General features: G+C 42.0%; 1 protein-coding gene across 2 annotated transcripts in view; it reads left to right on the plus strand.

Moving 5' to 3' along the window:
* The window catches only part of ndst1b (N-deacetylase/N-sulfotransferase (heparan glucosaminyl) 1b), a 65386-nt gene that overhangs the window by 41518 nt on the left and 6775 nt on the right, over positions 1-17093 (plus strand). Inside the window, exons 2-10 of one of the 2 annotated variants that reach the window (XM_086158696.1) lie at positions 1250-2262; positions 4664-5146; positions 7790-7877; positions 8021-8175; positions 10575-10760; positions 13099-13227; positions 15298-15480; positions 15769-15865; positions 15962-16085. In XM_086158696.1, the coding sequence (XP_086014822.1) occupies positions 1717-2262; positions 4664-5146; positions 7790-7877; positions 8021-8175; positions 10575-10760; positions 13099-13227; positions 15298-15480; positions 15769-15865; positions 15962-16085 (1991 nt within the window). In that variant the 5' untranslated portion in view covers positions 1250-1716. Of the gene's footprint in view, positions 1-1141; positions 2263-4663; positions 5147-7789; positions 7878-8020; positions 8176-10574; positions 10761-13098; positions 13228-15297; positions 15481-15768; positions 15866-15961; positions 16086-17093 lie in introns of those variants that run through there. The other variant, XM_086158695.1, reaches the window with a different exon arrangement.

A 17093-nucleotide genomic window follows, 5' to 3' on the forward strand; every position in this document is an offset into this window, starting at 1 on the left:
GGAGTGTTGTTTCTCTAACGCAGATTCTTTGGCTTTCTGCTAAATGGAGCTAAAAAGGCTCAGAAATACAACTGAAAGGAAAAGAAGAATTCATTTGGTAACAACACACTCCTTCCCTCCTGTCCATAGTCCTGCCATAAATATAATTTAAATTTTATTTTGAATATTTACACCTTTTTATTTTGTATTTTTATTTTTATTATTATTATTTTTTTAATTATGTGTAAAATAAAATAAATTGATAAAATGAATAGATAAAATAAATAGTGACCTTAACACCTTGCAGAGGGAGTATTGAATCAATTGAAATTATTCAAATTTTATTTTGAATATTTACACCTTTTAAATTATCTTTATTTTTATTTTTTATTTTTTTTAATTATGTATAAAATAAAATAAATTAATAAAATGAATAAATAAAATAAATAGTGACCTTAACACCTTGCAGAGGGAGTACTGAACCAATTGAAATTGTCATTAGTACTCCTGTAACAACACACTCCTTCCCTCCTGTCCATAGTTATACCATAAATATAATTTAAATTTTATTTTGAATATTTACACCTTTTAAATTATTTTTACTTATTTATTTATTTATTTATTTATTTATTATGTGTAAAATAAATTAATAAAATGAATAAATAAGATAAATAGTGACCTTAACACCTTGCAGAGGGAGTATTGAACCAATTGAAATTGTGATTAGTACCCCTGTGGTTCAAGTGTCACACACTCACACACACACACACACACACACAATGGTATTCTAACAGGCGACGTCACTCCGTTCCCGCCTCCCACTTTTCATCCGTCGCCTGATGAGAATCGATGAATCCGGCCGTTCGAGGTCGCAAAGTTCCTCCAGGACCGATCGGGGGAATTCGCCGGCCTTGAGTTTTTTTTTTTTTTTATTCCTCGACGTATTTCTTTATTTTTTCGCGTCACTCATTCAGCCCATCGATTGCGCGGAGGCAGTAGGAGGCCGTGAAATTGGTTTCGTTTTTTTTTTTTCTTTTTGATTATCCGCGCAGGGGTTTGCTGTACGTGCAGGGGTGGATCGCAGGGAGGCGGCAGAATTGGCCGCTCTCGCCGGCGTGTAGGTGAAGTCGAAGGAACCGCTTCCTCCGGAACTTCTCCGGCGTTTTTTTTTTTTTTTTTTTTTTTAAACGCCGACGCCGCGTGGGAGGAAAGCACGAAAAAAAAAAAATCCACCGTTCGTTCCGACCTCTCGTCTCCCGTTTCTCTCCAGGTCCGAATCTCCCGTTCCCGCCCGAGCCATGCCGCTGAGATGACCCCCGCGACCTCGGCTCCTCCGAAAGATCACCCCGCGATCCAGAGGCGGACGGGTTCGGCGGACAGACGGGCGATGGAGTCCTCCGCGATCCTCCCCCGGCAGTGACGCCGCTCCGCCGCCGTCCTTTTTCCGCGGCGTCGGCGTGCGCGCCGGAGCTCCGAGGCCCCGCCCCCCCATTCCTTTGCCATGGTGACATAAGCGGCGCCGCAATATGAGGGAGAGCCGACGCCAGACCGTCTCATTTCTTTCCCCCGTAGCCGCCGCCGCCGCTACCGTGACACCTGTGTTATTTAGCTCCTTAAAAGGACCCGCTCTGTGGTGAGCCACCCGCCGCCGCCGCCGCCGCCGCCAGCCGCCAGAGGAGCCGTCCCCCAAAAGGTGTGTCGCCGGGCCCGCCGGGCGGAGCGGCGCGGCGAGAGACGATGCTGGGATGCGTGACTCGCCTCCGTCGGCTGGTCCGTCTCCTCCCTCTGCAGACCTCCCTCCTCCTCCTGGTGGTCTTCTGCACCGTCAGCGTCTTCATCTCCGCCTACTTCCTGTATGGCGTCAAGCGGGAGCAGGAGCCGACGGGAGGGGGCGTCTCCGGGGCGGAGGGAGCGTCCGCCGACTCCGACGACCCCAGGGTCACTCCGTCCCGGCTGCTGCCGCCCCGCGGCGTCTCGGGGGGCCCCGGGGCCGATCCGGGAGGGGCCAGGACCGACCCCGTGGTCCTGGTGTTCGTGGAGAGTCAGTATTCTCAGCTGGGCCAGGAGATCGTGGCCATACTGGAGTCCGGACGCTTCCGCTACCGGACGGAGATTTCCCCCGGGAAAGGAGACATGCCCACGCTGACGGACAAAGAGAGAGGACGTTTCACGCTGGTGATCTACGAGAACATTCTCAAATACGTCAACCTGGACGCCTGGAACCGGGAGCTGCTGGACAAATACTGCGTGGAATACGGAGTGGGCATCATCGGCTTCTTCAAGGTCAGGACGTGGCGCTCTCTTCTCACCGGACCGTTTTTTTTTTTTTTTTTTTTTTTAGGGGTCGGTTCAGTATCGCTCGGGTTCCGTCCATCTATCATTTGAGGCTTTTTCCATTTTCCATTTCCAGGCCTCTTGTTTTCTTTTCCTCTCCCGTGGTTTCAGTTTCTCCAAAGCATTCATCCTTCAGCTCTCCGCTTTTTTTTTTTTTTTTTTTTTTTTTTTTTGTTATTGTTTTTTTGCCCAAGGCCAGCTTTCAGGTCTTGTGATTTTATTTATTTATTTATTTATTATTTATTATTATTATTATTATTTATTATTTATTTTTTTGCGATTTTATATATTTTTTTATAATGACCTCATCTTAAGACACGTCATTGAAAGACGTCTGGAGGTGAAGAAAACCCAGCGAGATTTATCAGTTATTGAAAGAGGAGGGTAACTCAACACGCTGATAACGTTTTTATTTTATTTATCTTTTAACTGTAGATTTGGCCCGATCTATCGACCGACGTACGAGAACGCGGCGCCGGACAGATGCTTTTCAGCTTTATAAAAATATTGAAATATTATCAGGTGTTATTGTCTCGTCAAGGTAGAGTTAGTCCAAAATCGAATTTAAAAATTTTATGTCTTCATTGTATAAATTATCGCGTGTAAATAAGAAGTGTTTCTTCTAATTGAACCCTGATTTATTCTATTCTTCATTATATATTATTCCCGAGCAGTTTTTGGCGATTACAATGACTTTTTTCAACTTTCTCCGTTTTCTTTTTCTGTTTAACAAGAAACACGACATGTTGGGTTTGATGATAAAGCCGGTTTTCAATTTTTTAAATTTTCCTCTGAATGTAGTTTCATTTAAAAAAAAAAAAACTCATCTTACACTCTCACAATGTAACCGTGTGGAATTCTGTCAAATTTTTGCTGGAAACCTTTCAAGCCGATATTATTGAAATCATGGAATTTCCATCGGCCTTTTTCATAAGATGGCAATCAACAGCGGAGCCGAGCGCTGTTAGAATAACAGGACGATAATCCATCTTAATCCATCTTATGTTTCCACAGTACACACACACACACACACACACACACACACACACACACACACACACACAGACACCACCAATGCATTTCATCCAAGTATCGCTGATAATCGTTAAAAAACAAAGTTTAAAGAAGTGAAGAAATTCTTACATGTTGATGAGATGATGATTAAGTTGCAGACAGAAGTGTTACTTTAGGTAACCTGGGTGGATGTCACATTTTGGGTTGATTTTTATTTTTTATTTTTATTTTTTTTAATGAATGAGCCCAGCAATGTTTGATTTTCATAAGCCCGAAAAGCAGAGAAATTAAGATAGTATTTCATAGTAACAGGTGATGTCTGAATATGAGACGATTAATCCAGGATGTTGAGGTCAAAAGTAAAAAAAGAAAAATTAAAACAAATAGGACAAAATTATTGTAATATATATATATATATATATATACATATATATAAAATGTGTGTGTGTGTAAGTGATATATTCTCGATCCAAAATTACTTTTAATACTGTATTGTTGTTTTTTTGTAGATGACATTTGCCATTACTATCAATGATTCTAATTAATTTACTAATTAATTACTATTACTCGGAAGTCTTTTTTTTTTTATGAATGAGCCCCGCAATCTTTGATTTTCATAAGTCCAAAAAGCAAAGAAATGAAAATAGTATATCATAGTTACATGCGATGTCTGAATATGAGACAATCAATCCAGGAATGCTGAGGTCAAGAGTAACAAAAAATCAAAATAAGTAGGACAAAATTATTGTAATATATATATATATATATGTGTGTGTATGTATATATACATACACACACACACACACATAAATATATAGAAATATATATATATATATATATATATATATACTGTATATACACACACACACATATATATAAAATGTGTGTGGATAAGTGATATATTCTCAATCTAAAATTACTTTTAATACAGTGAGTTTTTTTTTGTAGATGACATTTGCCACTACTATCAATAATTCTAATTAATTTACTAATTAATTACTCTTACTCTGAAGTTTTTTTTTTTTTTATAACTGAACCCCGAACATAAAATTGCGGCCTGATAAATTCACTCAAATTTTATTCAAACAAAACTTGTCCGCTAATCTGGGAGTTTAGTGTTAAGTTAAGGACGTTTTAATTATTTCTAAGAAACCGTCGTGAATCGTAGAGATTCAAAAAAAAAAAAAAAAAAGTAGTGACGTGTCTGGACGTTAGCCTTGAGGTTATTTTTCAAGATAGTATTTTTTTTATTTTTTTTTTTTATTTAAAACCCCCATACGCGACGCTTCCTCCAGGTTTATGACGAATCATCTTGCTCTGTGTCTCCGTCCATCAGGCCAATGAGAACAGTCTGCTCAGCGCTCAGCTGAAAGGCTTCCCCCTCTTCCTCCATTCCAACCTGGGTCTGAAGGACTGCACCGTCAACCCCAAGTCGCCGCTCCTCTTCATCACCCGCTCCGGTCAGCCGCTGCCGGGGCCGCTGCCCGGGGACGACTGGACCGTCTTCCAGTCCAACCACTCCACCTACGAGCCGGTGCTGCTCGCCAAGACCCAATCGTCGGAGAGCGTGGCGTCCATGGGGCAGAACGCCGCCCTCCTGCCGTCGGTGGTGCAGGATCTCGGCCTCCACGACGGCATCCAGAGGGTCCTGTTCGGGAATAACTTGGTGTTCTGGCTGCACAAGCTGGTGTTCGTGGACGCCGTGGCTTTTCTGACCGGGAAGAGGCTCTCGTTGTCTCTGGAACGCTACATCCTGGTGGACATCGACGACATCTTCGTGGGCAAGGAGGGCACGCGCATGAAGGTGCCCGACGTAAAGGTAGGAAGGGATACGACGCCGCTTTTTTTTTTTTTTTTTTGACCGATACGGACGCCGATGCGGACGTGACGCTTCGGGTTTGTCGGGAAAAATTACAAATGCAGCGTCAGCTGAAACTTTTTTTTGGCGGAGGATCGCTGATTCTCATTTGTGACAGAAATATGTGTAAAATACAAACTTTATTTAGGTTAGGTGTAGAAATAGTTGATATGTAGACGTGATGCTCCAAGTTCATTAAAAAAAAAAAAAAAGACAAGAAAGGGGTTTCTAATGCAGAACCGTCTCTTTTCGTCCGTGAAGGAACGCGATTTCTCATTTCCTGCAGACATTTTTGGAACATCCGAACTCCGCTTTCATTTAGGTTTGGTTTCGTAGATGTGACGCTTCTGGTTCGTCAAGAAAAATTACAAATGCGGGACGTCGTTTCTTTCGGTGCAGCGTCAGTAGAGGATGCGGCAAAGAACCATCTTTTTTGGGGGGCGAGAAACCGTGGAGGATCGCTAATTCTCATTTGCAACAGAAATATGCGTAAAATACAAACTTTATTTAGGTTAGGTGTAGAAATAGTTGATATGTAGACGTGATGCTCCATGTTCATTGAAAAATAAATGACAAGAAAGGGGTTTCTAATGCAGAACCGTCTCTTTTCGTCAGTGAAGGAACGCGATTTCTCATTTGCAGCAGACGTATTTGGAACATACGAACTCCGCTTTTCCGAAAACTCCGGTTCTGTCAAGAAAAAATGACGAGAAAAACGGGCGTCTCGTGAAGAGATCCGTCTCTTTTCGGGCGAGACGTCAGCGGAGGAACGCGATTTCTCATTTACGACAGAAATACGTGGGAAAATACAAACTCGGCTTTTATTTAGGTTCGATGTAGTCGACATGGAGACGAGACGTTCGGGGTTCATTAAAAAAAAAAAATGACAAGAAAGGGGCGTCTAATGCAGAACCGTCTCTTTTTCGAGCGCGATTTCTCATTTCCAGCAGACTTATGTGGAACATACAAACTCCGCTTTTATTCAAGTTTGCCTTAGAAGTCGATACAGATGTTGATACAGACGTGACGTTTCAGGTTCATTAAAAAGATGACAAGAAAGGGGTTTCTAATGCGGAGAACCGTCTTTTTTTTTCAGGTCGAGCCCCCACAAAACATAATTTCTCATTTCCAGCAGACGTATGTGGGACATACAAACTCCGCTTTTATTTAGATTCGGTTTCGAAGCAGATGCTGACGTTGACGTGACGCAAAAATAACAAGAAACGGGCGTCCGATGCAAAGAACGGACTTTTTTCAAGCGCGATTTCTCATTTAAAACTGAAAATACAAACTCCAATTTTTTATTTAGGTGAGGTTTAGAAATAGTGCACGTGAGGAAAGGGGGGTCTAATGTGGAGAACCGCCTTTTTACGGGCACGCCGTCATTGAAGGAACAGAAATATGCCTGATGAATTATGAATTATTCAGGTTAAGAAATAGTCGAGGTGAAGACGTGACGCTCCAGGTTCGTCTAGAAAAGGGCGTCTAATGCAGAACCGTCTCTTTTCGAGCGCGATTTCTCATTTCCAGCAGACGTATGTGGGACATACAAACTCCGCTTTTATTCAGATTCGGTTTCGAAGCGGATGCAGACGTCGACGTGACGCAAAAATGACAAGAAACGGGCGTCCGATGCAAAGAACCGACTTTTTTCAAGCGCGATTTCTCATTGAAAACTGAAAATACAAACTCCACTTAATACAAACCGCCGTCCATTGAGGAACGCGATTTCTTATTTACAACAGAAATATGCCTGATGAATTATTTAGGTTAAGAAATAGTCGAGGTGAAGACGTGACGCTCCAGGTTCGAATACAAATAACGTCTTTGCGCGGAAGAGACGCCCGACGTAAAGGTTAGCGTAGCGGAGGGAGATGGCGAAACGCGGCGATTTCCTCCACCGCTGCTTCTCAACCATCTGTTTTCACCCACGACTGCCAGTCATTCCAGAACCCCCGTCTTCTCGGCGCTCTTTTCCCTTTTGTCCCAGTAGGCTGCTCAAAGCTGACAGGCCCCAATGCTCACACTGTCACAGAAACTCCACAACAATGAATATTTCAGGGGCCCAGAGACACACAAAGAATGTTGAAAAGCTCCTTAGTTTTGCGTCTCCTCAAGAGTAGACGCCGCTTCACACACACACACACACACACACACACACACACACACACACACAGACACGTATCGGAGGCAGGAGATGCAGAAAAAGTTATGGCGGAGCCGCCACGGCGCCGTGCTTTTAGTAACAAATCACACCCTGACGAGATGGAGAAATCGGAGGGTGAGCGCTTTGCTTGCCCGTGTGTGTGTGTGTGTGTGTGTGTGTGTGTGTGTGTGTGTGTGTGCTGGGAGTTTCATCCGGCGTGCAGATCAAATGAGACAAACACCCGAATCAGAGGAGAGCGAGATATCAAAAGGAATGAAGGCGAGGAGCGAAGCAACCGGGAGTGGATGTTGGATGTTTACCGAAAAAGAAAAAAAAAGAAAAACTCGCGGGATAAAATATGGATGTGGCCGCGGACACACACTTTTGCACGCATGTGTGTGTGTGTGTATACACACATCTTATCACTTGCCATTCGTCCCCCCCCCCCGCTGTTCCAGGCGCTGCTGGAGACGCAGAGGGAGCTGCGCACCCACGTGCCCAACTTCACCTTCAATCTCGGCTTCTCAGGGAAATTCTTTCATGCTGGTAAGAGACATTAAAAAAAAACCTGCAACGTTTCTGAGATTTTTTTTTTTTTTTTTTTTTTTTTCCAGTATAAATGTTTTAATCCCTCTCCTCTCCTCACTTCTTTTTTTTTTTTTTTTTTTTTTTTTGGCCGACGTCCGCAGGATCGGACGAAGAGGACCTGGGAGACGACCTGCTGCTCTCCTACGTGAAGGAGTTCTGGTGGTTTCCCCACATGTGGAGCCACATGCAGCCGCATTTATTCCACAACCAGTCGGTGCTGGCCGAGCAGATGCTGCTCAACAAGAAATTCGCCATGGTGAGCAGAAAGGAGGGCTTCCCCTTCGATTTTGATTTGTAAAATAATCTCGTGATCATCGGAGGTCTCTTAGCTCCTGTTGGTGACATTCTTGGATTTTACGATTTCCGACTTTTTTTTTAATTTTTATAATTGATTTTTTTTTTGGGGGTAACTGTTTATTATGACCCCGAACCTCTGGTTTCTTTAGGGCCTCCGATAATGTTTATTTTATCCCCGAGGCAATTAACGGTGGAGCCGAAGTATCAAAAGCTGCTTTCGGACAGAAAAGTTTCTAAAAATTTGGTCCTCCACCTCCAGGGAACTTTTTTACTTTTCCATCCTCGCCGGCAATAAGGGACCTGCGATGCAGCGTTGGCGGGAATAATACCGTATTTTCCGGAGTATAAGTCGGCCAAAAAAATGCATAATGAAGAAAAAAAATATAAGTCGCACCGGACTATAACTGGCATTTTTTGGGGGGAAATTTATTTGCTAAAACCAGAGACCAAGACCAGACATTTCACCTTGAAAGACGAGCTACGGTGCAACGTCCAATGACAAAAACCTTATCTTTATAGAACAATTAACCAACAGCGGCTCCAATTAATCTTCTCCACAGGGTCGTCACGATAGAATAGTAAACAACAGGCTGAACGGGTGCCTGGTATGTTAATGTAACATTAACAGCTATTCAAATTACTGTAGAATAAACAACATAGCATTTACATGATCTATTTATTATACAACTGCAGAGCGAGCGTACCCATAATTTGCACAAAAAAATTGTACAGTAATTTATCATTTGCCAATTTTTTTACAATAACATATGAAATTGTATCATTTTTTTAGATATTGTTTCTATTATTATTATTATCATCATTATTATTATTATCGTTATTATCATTATTATTATTATTATTATTATTTTCTTTCTTTTTTTAATCTTATTGTTGATTTTCACAATTTTTTATGATGCTACTCCAAGTGGCCCTTTGGGGATCAATAAATATTCTTTTAATTTTTATTCTGATCGCATAACAAGTTTGCAAGCTCTCCAAATCACTTAATCCATTAAATTTTTCAATGCAACTGCGCAAGAAGACCCGGGCATTTTGCTGCCCAAATTCGTCCCATTTTGCTTTTTTACATTTTGCTTATTTATTTTCTTCGATAATTTCAATATTTTTCAATTGAAATTGAATTTAGAAACTCTTTTTTTTTTTTTCCTTCTGTTTAATTTTGTACGGATGATTACATACAAAATAATGTCAGTACATTTATAGGATCACTCGTGATTTTAATGTTGAAATAAAATGCCCAAAAATTTCATTTTGTGTAATTTATATGACAACATAAAAATTAAAAAGGACATGTAGCCCGCCAGCCAAAATAGTTAGATTATCGCTCCAAACTTTCGTTCTGCTGCTGGATTAGCATTTTCGGACGCATATTTCACTTCTTGCAGCTTTTCATCCGCAGAATACGATTTTCCCTTTGGGGGCGTTTGTGTTCAGTCTCTCTCAGTTGTCTTGATAAGCTAATGTTTACGTTTTTGCATTTTCCGTGCTGCAGGAGTAGCAGATACTGGCGCACTGCGATCAGCGCTACGTTCCGCCGCAACGTAGCTGGAACCTCGCTTTTCTCGCCGGTTTCGTCCAACGTGTCGCAAGGAAACCAGCCGAGTGGTAGATTTTAAAAACGGCGAATCTCAAAAAGTGGCCGCGGCTTTTGAGTTCCACCAAGAAACTAGGTTTCATGGTGTCTACCATGTAAGAGCAAAGCTCCCTGAATGCACCAAAAAAAAAAAGTCCAGCTTTCTGAAAAGGGTTCTAGGACAGTGAATGTGCAAAAAAAACAAAAAAGGTGGTTATTTAAGACTCGTGGCGGCGAAAAATGATGTAGAAGTCACCGCGGCACTTTAAAACTGTCCAGGTGTAGACATCTTTCATAGGACTTCAATGCAAATCATCCCGAAAGCAAATTAAAAAAAGAAAGAATTGCTTGTAAGTTCAATCGCGCAAACAAATCCCAGGCGTCCTCCCATCCTGGCTCTGCGAGCGGCCCGTCGCGCCCCCGACACACAAAGCGGCCGTTTGTCGAACAGATGTCTTTTTATTCATTTGCATCTGCGTGACACACACACACACACACACACAGACGCGCACACACACACAAAACGAGACCCTGGTAATTGTTTTTTTTTTGTTTTTCTAAAGATAACGCGAGGGCAGCTCCCTATCCGGACGTTTTATTTAATGAATTTATTTTATTTCTGTCGGTTTTTCCTTTGAAATGCCAGCACTGAAATTGATTATCCGCAACACCACGGGACTTTTTAAACCTCATTTTACCGGTTTATCGTTAATTAAAAAGCCGCGTCTTCCTCGTGTTTTTTTAAAAAAAAAAAAAAAAAACAGGAGCACGGGATCCCGACCAACATGGGCTACGCGGTGGCGCCGCACCACTCCGGTGTTTACCCCGTCCACATGCAGCTGTACGACGCCTGGAAGAAGGTGTGGGGCATCAAGGTGACCAGCACGGAGGAATACCCGCACCTGAAGCCCGCTCGCTTCCGGAGAGGCTTCATCCACAGCGGCATCAGCGTAAGAAACCTGGATCTTTCTCCGGCTCCTTTACTTTTTCACTAAACCCTTGTTTTTCGCGGGGGTTTTGTTCCATAAAGAACCCGTGATAGGCAAAATCCGTGAAGTAGAAACCTTTATTATTTTTCCAACCAATTGTAGCAAAATACAAAATCCAATTGTTGCCTGTGAGTTCATATGAATAATTCATTCACCAACCTGGAATTGACAGTATTTATAGTTTAGTCACATTCAAAAGATTGATGTTTACAGTAAACCCTTATTTTTCGCGGGGGTTACGTTCCAAAAAGAACCCCTGATAGGCAAAATCCGTGCAGTAGAAACCTTTATTTTTTTTTTTTTTACAATTATTATACAATTAAATACTCTATTATACATTGAAAAGAAAGAACAAACCATTTTACAGGCTCATTTGTTTCACAAATAAAAGTACACTGTACTTTATAAATATTTTTTTCAACAAATAACTTCTGTACTGTACTGTTAAATAATAATTTTAATCATCAATGTGAACAGAAGGCTTCAAATGGCAGAGATTAGCTCCGCCCACCGCGACCCGAGGAATTGCATTAAACGGGAGAAAATTAAAAGTGATTATGAAAAAAATTGCGGACGGTTGCAACCCTTTTTGCATCCTTATTAAAACTTATCGCCGCTGTCGTCCTTATGTTTTTTTCTTCCTTCTTTATGGAACGAACGGAAGATTCATTCATTCCGTAATGCCGACCTACAGCCGCATAGCTTTTAGCTTCCCTTAGCATGTCCAGAAGTTTAACTTTATCTGCCATAGATAGCATCTTCCGCTGCCTTTTGGGCCCTTTTGTCGCTCCAGAGCGGTTTGTCAACATTATGGGTTTTAGAGAAACTTGAAATCACAAGAGAATTCGCAATGTAATGTAAATTCGTCAAGCTGTTTTACATACGTGTACATATTAAACCGCAACGTTATTGACGCACAGGTAGAGAAGAAGCGGAGTGACTTTTTAGCCAATCAGAATGCAGAACGCAATGCACCATGCAAATCCGCGAAGTAGCGAAACCGTGAAAAGTAAACCGCGTTATAGCGAGGGATCACTGTACCCTCTTTTTTTTTCAGCTATCCGCTCCCCGCACCCGCATCGACCTTCATTTATTAATGATCTCCCGTCTCCTCCAGTCATTTTTGTTTCTGCTCATCCCCGTCAAGACCACCGAGCTCCTTTCCTTTCCTTTTTTTTTTTTTTCTTCTTCTTTCTTACACCCCGGTGTCCTCGCAGACGGGAGATTTCTTTGCGTCACCGAGCGCCGAGGGTACGGGAGTCCAAAGAAAGGCAAATAACCTCATTAGATGTGCCGGCTTGTGTTATTCCTCTGCAGAATGGTAATGCAGTCAAGTGAATTTGTCTTGCGTGAGACACTTGTCAGAGGGGGAAGGTCTCGGCGGCGTTAACGAAGAGTGACATCTCTGGCGGCGGAGACGCCGAAATCGCCGAAATGTCAACACCTGGAGAAAAAGGAAGAAAAAAAAAAAAAAGAAAAAGTCGTACTTCATTCTCCAGTGCTGAATAATGTGGTTTTCAAAAGCGGGAATTTGAGTCCAGGGGAGATTACATGCAAGAAGTTCAAAAAAAAAAAAAAAAAAATCCATTTCTCTCCCCGGATTGACCTTCAAGCGCTGATAGGAAGCAGTGCCGCCCCGGGCCGGCTCCTTTTTGTAAAAAAAATAAAAAATAAAAAATAAAAAAATAAAATTGGCATTCAGGCGGCGTGTGTGTGTGTGGTCTCAGCTCTGTCCCCCCCGTCCTCGAGATAGCGTGGTCTGAATGGACCGCCTCCGCTGCTTACCGATGATTGATATTCAGTTCCCCAGACACTCCAGACTGTAAACGCATTTCCATGAATTTCCATACAGAGTCGGCACAAATAAGAGGTTTGCTTTTGCTCGATGAGCTGCATAATACGAACGTTATTGAGAGCAAACAATGTGCGGGGTAAACGCCTGGAGTAGCGACTGCCCTGTGCGGTTCCCTCCTCTCGGTGGAGTGTGTGTGTAATTTCCCTGTTTATATCACAGGTGCTAGAAAACAAAAACACACACACATCCGCTGCTGAGTTATGGGCGCTGGATCTAAAAAAAAAAAAAAATTCCACGTAGGAAGAGTTTGGAAAACAATATTTAAATTCCTTTTAATCACATTGTGTCAGTATTTATCTGAATCTGTTATCGTCATTAATCCAACAAGAGGCGCAAAAAAAAAAAAAAAAAAAAAAAAATAGGGGAATCGATCAAATGCTGACATATTTCGAGTAAGTTTTTTTATGAGAATAAGTATTTTGTTTTAATTGTTTTTTATCACAGGTGCTGCCCAGGCAGACGTGCGGCCTTTTCACACACACCATCTTCTACAAGGACTACCCAGGAAGTCCCAATGAGCTGGACAAGCTGATCAATGGAGGAGAGCTCTTCCTCACTGTCCTGCTGAACCCCGTGAGCTTTTTTAAGTTTTCAATTTATTTTAATTTTTTTTTTTTTTTTTTATCTCGCCATGTCAAAGGTGCAATTTCGTGACGTCGACTTTTCCGAATGCGCTCTTCATCGTCCCACAATTGGGAAATTTCAATTGGAAATAAGTAACATGTTAAAATAGTAGCATACAGAAGTTTTGGAAATGAAAATATCATTTTTTTAAAAACAAATAAACTAGCAGCGACACAAGTGAGTTTAAACGACGTAAGAAAATACGAAAATGTATTATTTTCCCAGTAAAAAAGTAAACAAAAACAAACCGAACCAAACCGTGAACGAACCAGGTGTCATTTTTTTTCCCCTTGTATAAACATGAGTGTGTTGTATTTAAACATATGTGTTTTACCGTCGAGTGTTCGGAGCATCTTGGATTTTAGATATTGCATTTTTTTTCCCAAATCGGCCCCGTCTCGCCACCTTGTCTTTACACAGCAGCGCTGACAAACTCATTTTCACCCGGAGCTACATCATGGTAGCCCTCAAAGGCTATCAATTTAACCTAAAGTAAAATAAACATAACTACACTTTCATTTTAAATAACGCTGAACTTATCACTCATTCAAATCCAAAATATGTAATTACTAGTTGCTGTGCTACAACGTGAATCTTTTCATAGCGTCAGGTCAAGAAACCCACATTATCCCATCAATCAAACTACGCAAGTGAATAAAGAAAAATATCATCCAACTCTAGCGATGACATTAACTTTGTCCAAAACCTTTTTGTCACGATTGTGAAGGGCAGAATAACAGAATAAGTGGAAACGATAATTGTTAGCTGCTAAGAACATGTGTGACGGATGTAGAGATTTAAAAACAAATGTCTGCACACAGCCTTGCAGATTTGTATAAATACACAAACGTTAAATCCATTGCTGCTTTTAATTCTTGGATAATTTGTCGATTTTCTGGAAGGCTAACTTTAGCGTACTTAGCATACATTTGAGTGAGATTGTACTCTTCTCAAAAGACATACTGCTTTTTCTCCTTGAAGCACAAACATGAATTGGCCTTCACATCTTTCTTGAAACATCCTTCCATCTGCAGCAACGTTTCTCTTCCTGGACATTTAGGGATCATTTGTATTTCTCAGTTCCGCTTGTTGAAAGTGGATCCACTGGGATCTAAAGGCGGGACGCCGTCGCTTCGTGGGTGACGTGATCAACATGAATTGTGGGAAATGTAGTTTATGTCACCGCACGCGTTTGACTTATTTGTTTTAAGACGATCACACCTTTTAAGACGGTCTCGCGGGCCGCAAAAATGAATTTGGCGGGCCACGTTTGGCCCGCGGGCCTTGAGTTTGACACATACAGTATACAGTACTGCAGAATACATCCTATTTTTTGCACCCCAATGTTGTAGCCCCTGTTTGTTTACGATAATAACAGATAAAATAATAATAATTATTATTTCTAAATGACTAGAAGTGGCTTTTTGACTGATCTCTGTATTGGAAAAATTCATTCTTTCATCCATTTTTTTTCCGGCAACTCTCATGCATCGGCTAAGATAAGATAAGATCCAGAAAAAAGCGCCAGACGGAAACAAAAATATATAACGTGAGAGAGTGAATCGTCTTATGCCTCTCGTTGACATTGTTGTTTGGACGTGGGCCTTGAGTGTGACACCTGTTATTGTGTATTCATTTTTTATGAATACTAGGTTTGGGTGGCATAACAATTTAGAAATAAACGATACAGCGGTATAATAAACCGCATGTCCGCGCTTGCACACAGATGGATGTCGATCTATAAATATCTGCACAACTGTACAAAATTGCACACATTAACAATGCACTTGGAAAATATGTGCATCCGTAAATAGCGTCAACAGAAACACGCGCTATTCAGAATACATAAAGGGGACGTTACGAAAGCTGTTTTTTCCGTTTCGGCTCTTGTTGGTATCTTAATGAATGTGACCGACCGGAAAGCGCCGTATCATATTTTAATAGGTTCTTCGCCGTGCGTTTGAATAATCCATGCCGGTCCGAATCCCCGCCGCTGACTTTATTCCTCCTCCCCCCCAGATCAGCATCTTCATGACCCATTTGTCCAACTACGGGAACGACCGGCTGGGCTTGTACACCTTTAAAAGCCTAGTGATGTTCGTCCAGACGTGGACAAACCTGAAGATGCAGACCCTGCCGCCGGTGCAGCTGGCCCAGAAATACTTCAGCCTCTTCCCCTCGGAGAGAGATCCCCTCTGGCAGGTGCGAGCAAGATGTCGGCGATGAGACGTTTAATTTAAATATTAAACAAGTTTTTTTTTTGCTTCTTTTTTCTCGCGCCGGGTTTTCTCCTCGGTAATTAGGCCTGTTTCCGGCACACATGCAAATTGTTTAGAAGTGTTTGTCGAACGCAATCCAAGAGGAATAAATTTAAAACGTAACAACAAAGCTTTCGTCGAAGACGCACCGATTTTTATGTTAAAGCTTTAAAGTTTTAAAAGAACCGCGTTGGACGTTTTAATTAGGTTTGTTCAAATCCGGCTGTTGCAGGATCCCTGCGAGGACAAAAGGCACAAGGACATTTGGTCCAAAGAGAAAACATGTGACCGTTTTCCCAAACTGCTGGTCATCGGTCCTCAGAAGACAGGTGAGCTGCGGCGCCCGAACCCCCCCTGCAGGACGCCGTTTCAAATAAACCCGGCCGAGGATCCGCTACGACGCTAGCTCGTTTTTTATTTTTTAGGCACGACGGCGCTCTACCTGTTTCTCGGCATGCATCCCGACCTGACCAGCAACTACCCCAGCAAGGAGACCTTTGAGGAGATCCAGTTCTTCAACGGGCATAACTACCACAGAGGCATCGACTGGTAAGAAAAAAAAAAAAAAATCTCGATTTCAAAACGCGTAGCGAGGATTATCATGACTTCAAAACAAATCAGGAAATCTGGTTTGTTACAGAGCCGTAATATTTTCACTTTGGGTTTTACCGGTTTGTTTTCATCCGTCCAGATGTCAAAATAATTGTCCAAAAGTAGGCAAGAAAACACATTTCGCCGAAACACCCCAAAGGTTCTGGGCTCTCCAGTGAACAGAAACCCGTGCTGGAGGCGTGCAGACTGTGTGTGTGTGTGTTTTGATGTTTGTTTTTTTTTTGTTTGTTTTGCTGCCGGCGAGGTGAAACCTCCCAATTTGTGATGAAATGTATTAGAAACCGAGGTTGGTTAAAAAAACGAGCTGTCTGAGTCGCTGGTTTGGGCTCAGCAGGAACCCTTCTAGCCATAAGGGTAGCGCTTCCCGATCGCCTTGTCGGCGGCTTCGGTGTACAAGTGTGTGTGTGTGTGTGTGTGTGTGTGTGTGTGTGTGTGTGTGTGAGAGAGAGAATTGGTGAATATCATCCAGTTTAAAGCGCTCTTTAAGTTGACACCATTCTACATATTTCTCAGAAAATAAATCGTCCAACCAACCCTGGAAATGACTTCCTTTCTTTTTGTTGTTGACGTTTTTTTTTTCCTTTTTTTACAATAAGAAAAAAAAAGACGCAACAGCTTTTATAACGCCGACAATAACGAGCACAAACAAAAGCTGTCGAGGGGAAATTTGCTCACATGCTCAGACGTTGGCGATATTCCGTTTATATCTGGACTCGCTAAGAGAGATCGAAAGCTTCGCGCGTCCTGAATGTAGCATACGGTTGCTAACGCGACTCTGCAGCTAACGCTTTAGCGATTGCTTAATAAACAAAGCGGATTATTTCGATTTCTTCCAAACAATGAAGATGGCGGTAGGGGAGCGGAGGGGGGGGGGTTATCTTTTTATGCAGATTTAGTGACAAATTGGACGTTGAAAATGCAAATTCCTCGGCACAAAGACAAATC

The sequence above is a fragment of the Fistularia commersonii genome, chromosome 13 (genome assembly GCF_037954325.1).
Source record: "Fistularia commersonii isolate RoL2024-O1a breed Wild chromosome 13, RoL_Fcom_v1.0, whole genome shotgun sequence".
Taxonomy (NCBI): Eukaryota; Metazoa; Chordata; class Actinopteri; order Syngnathiformes; family Fistulariidae; genus Fistularia; species Fistularia commersonii.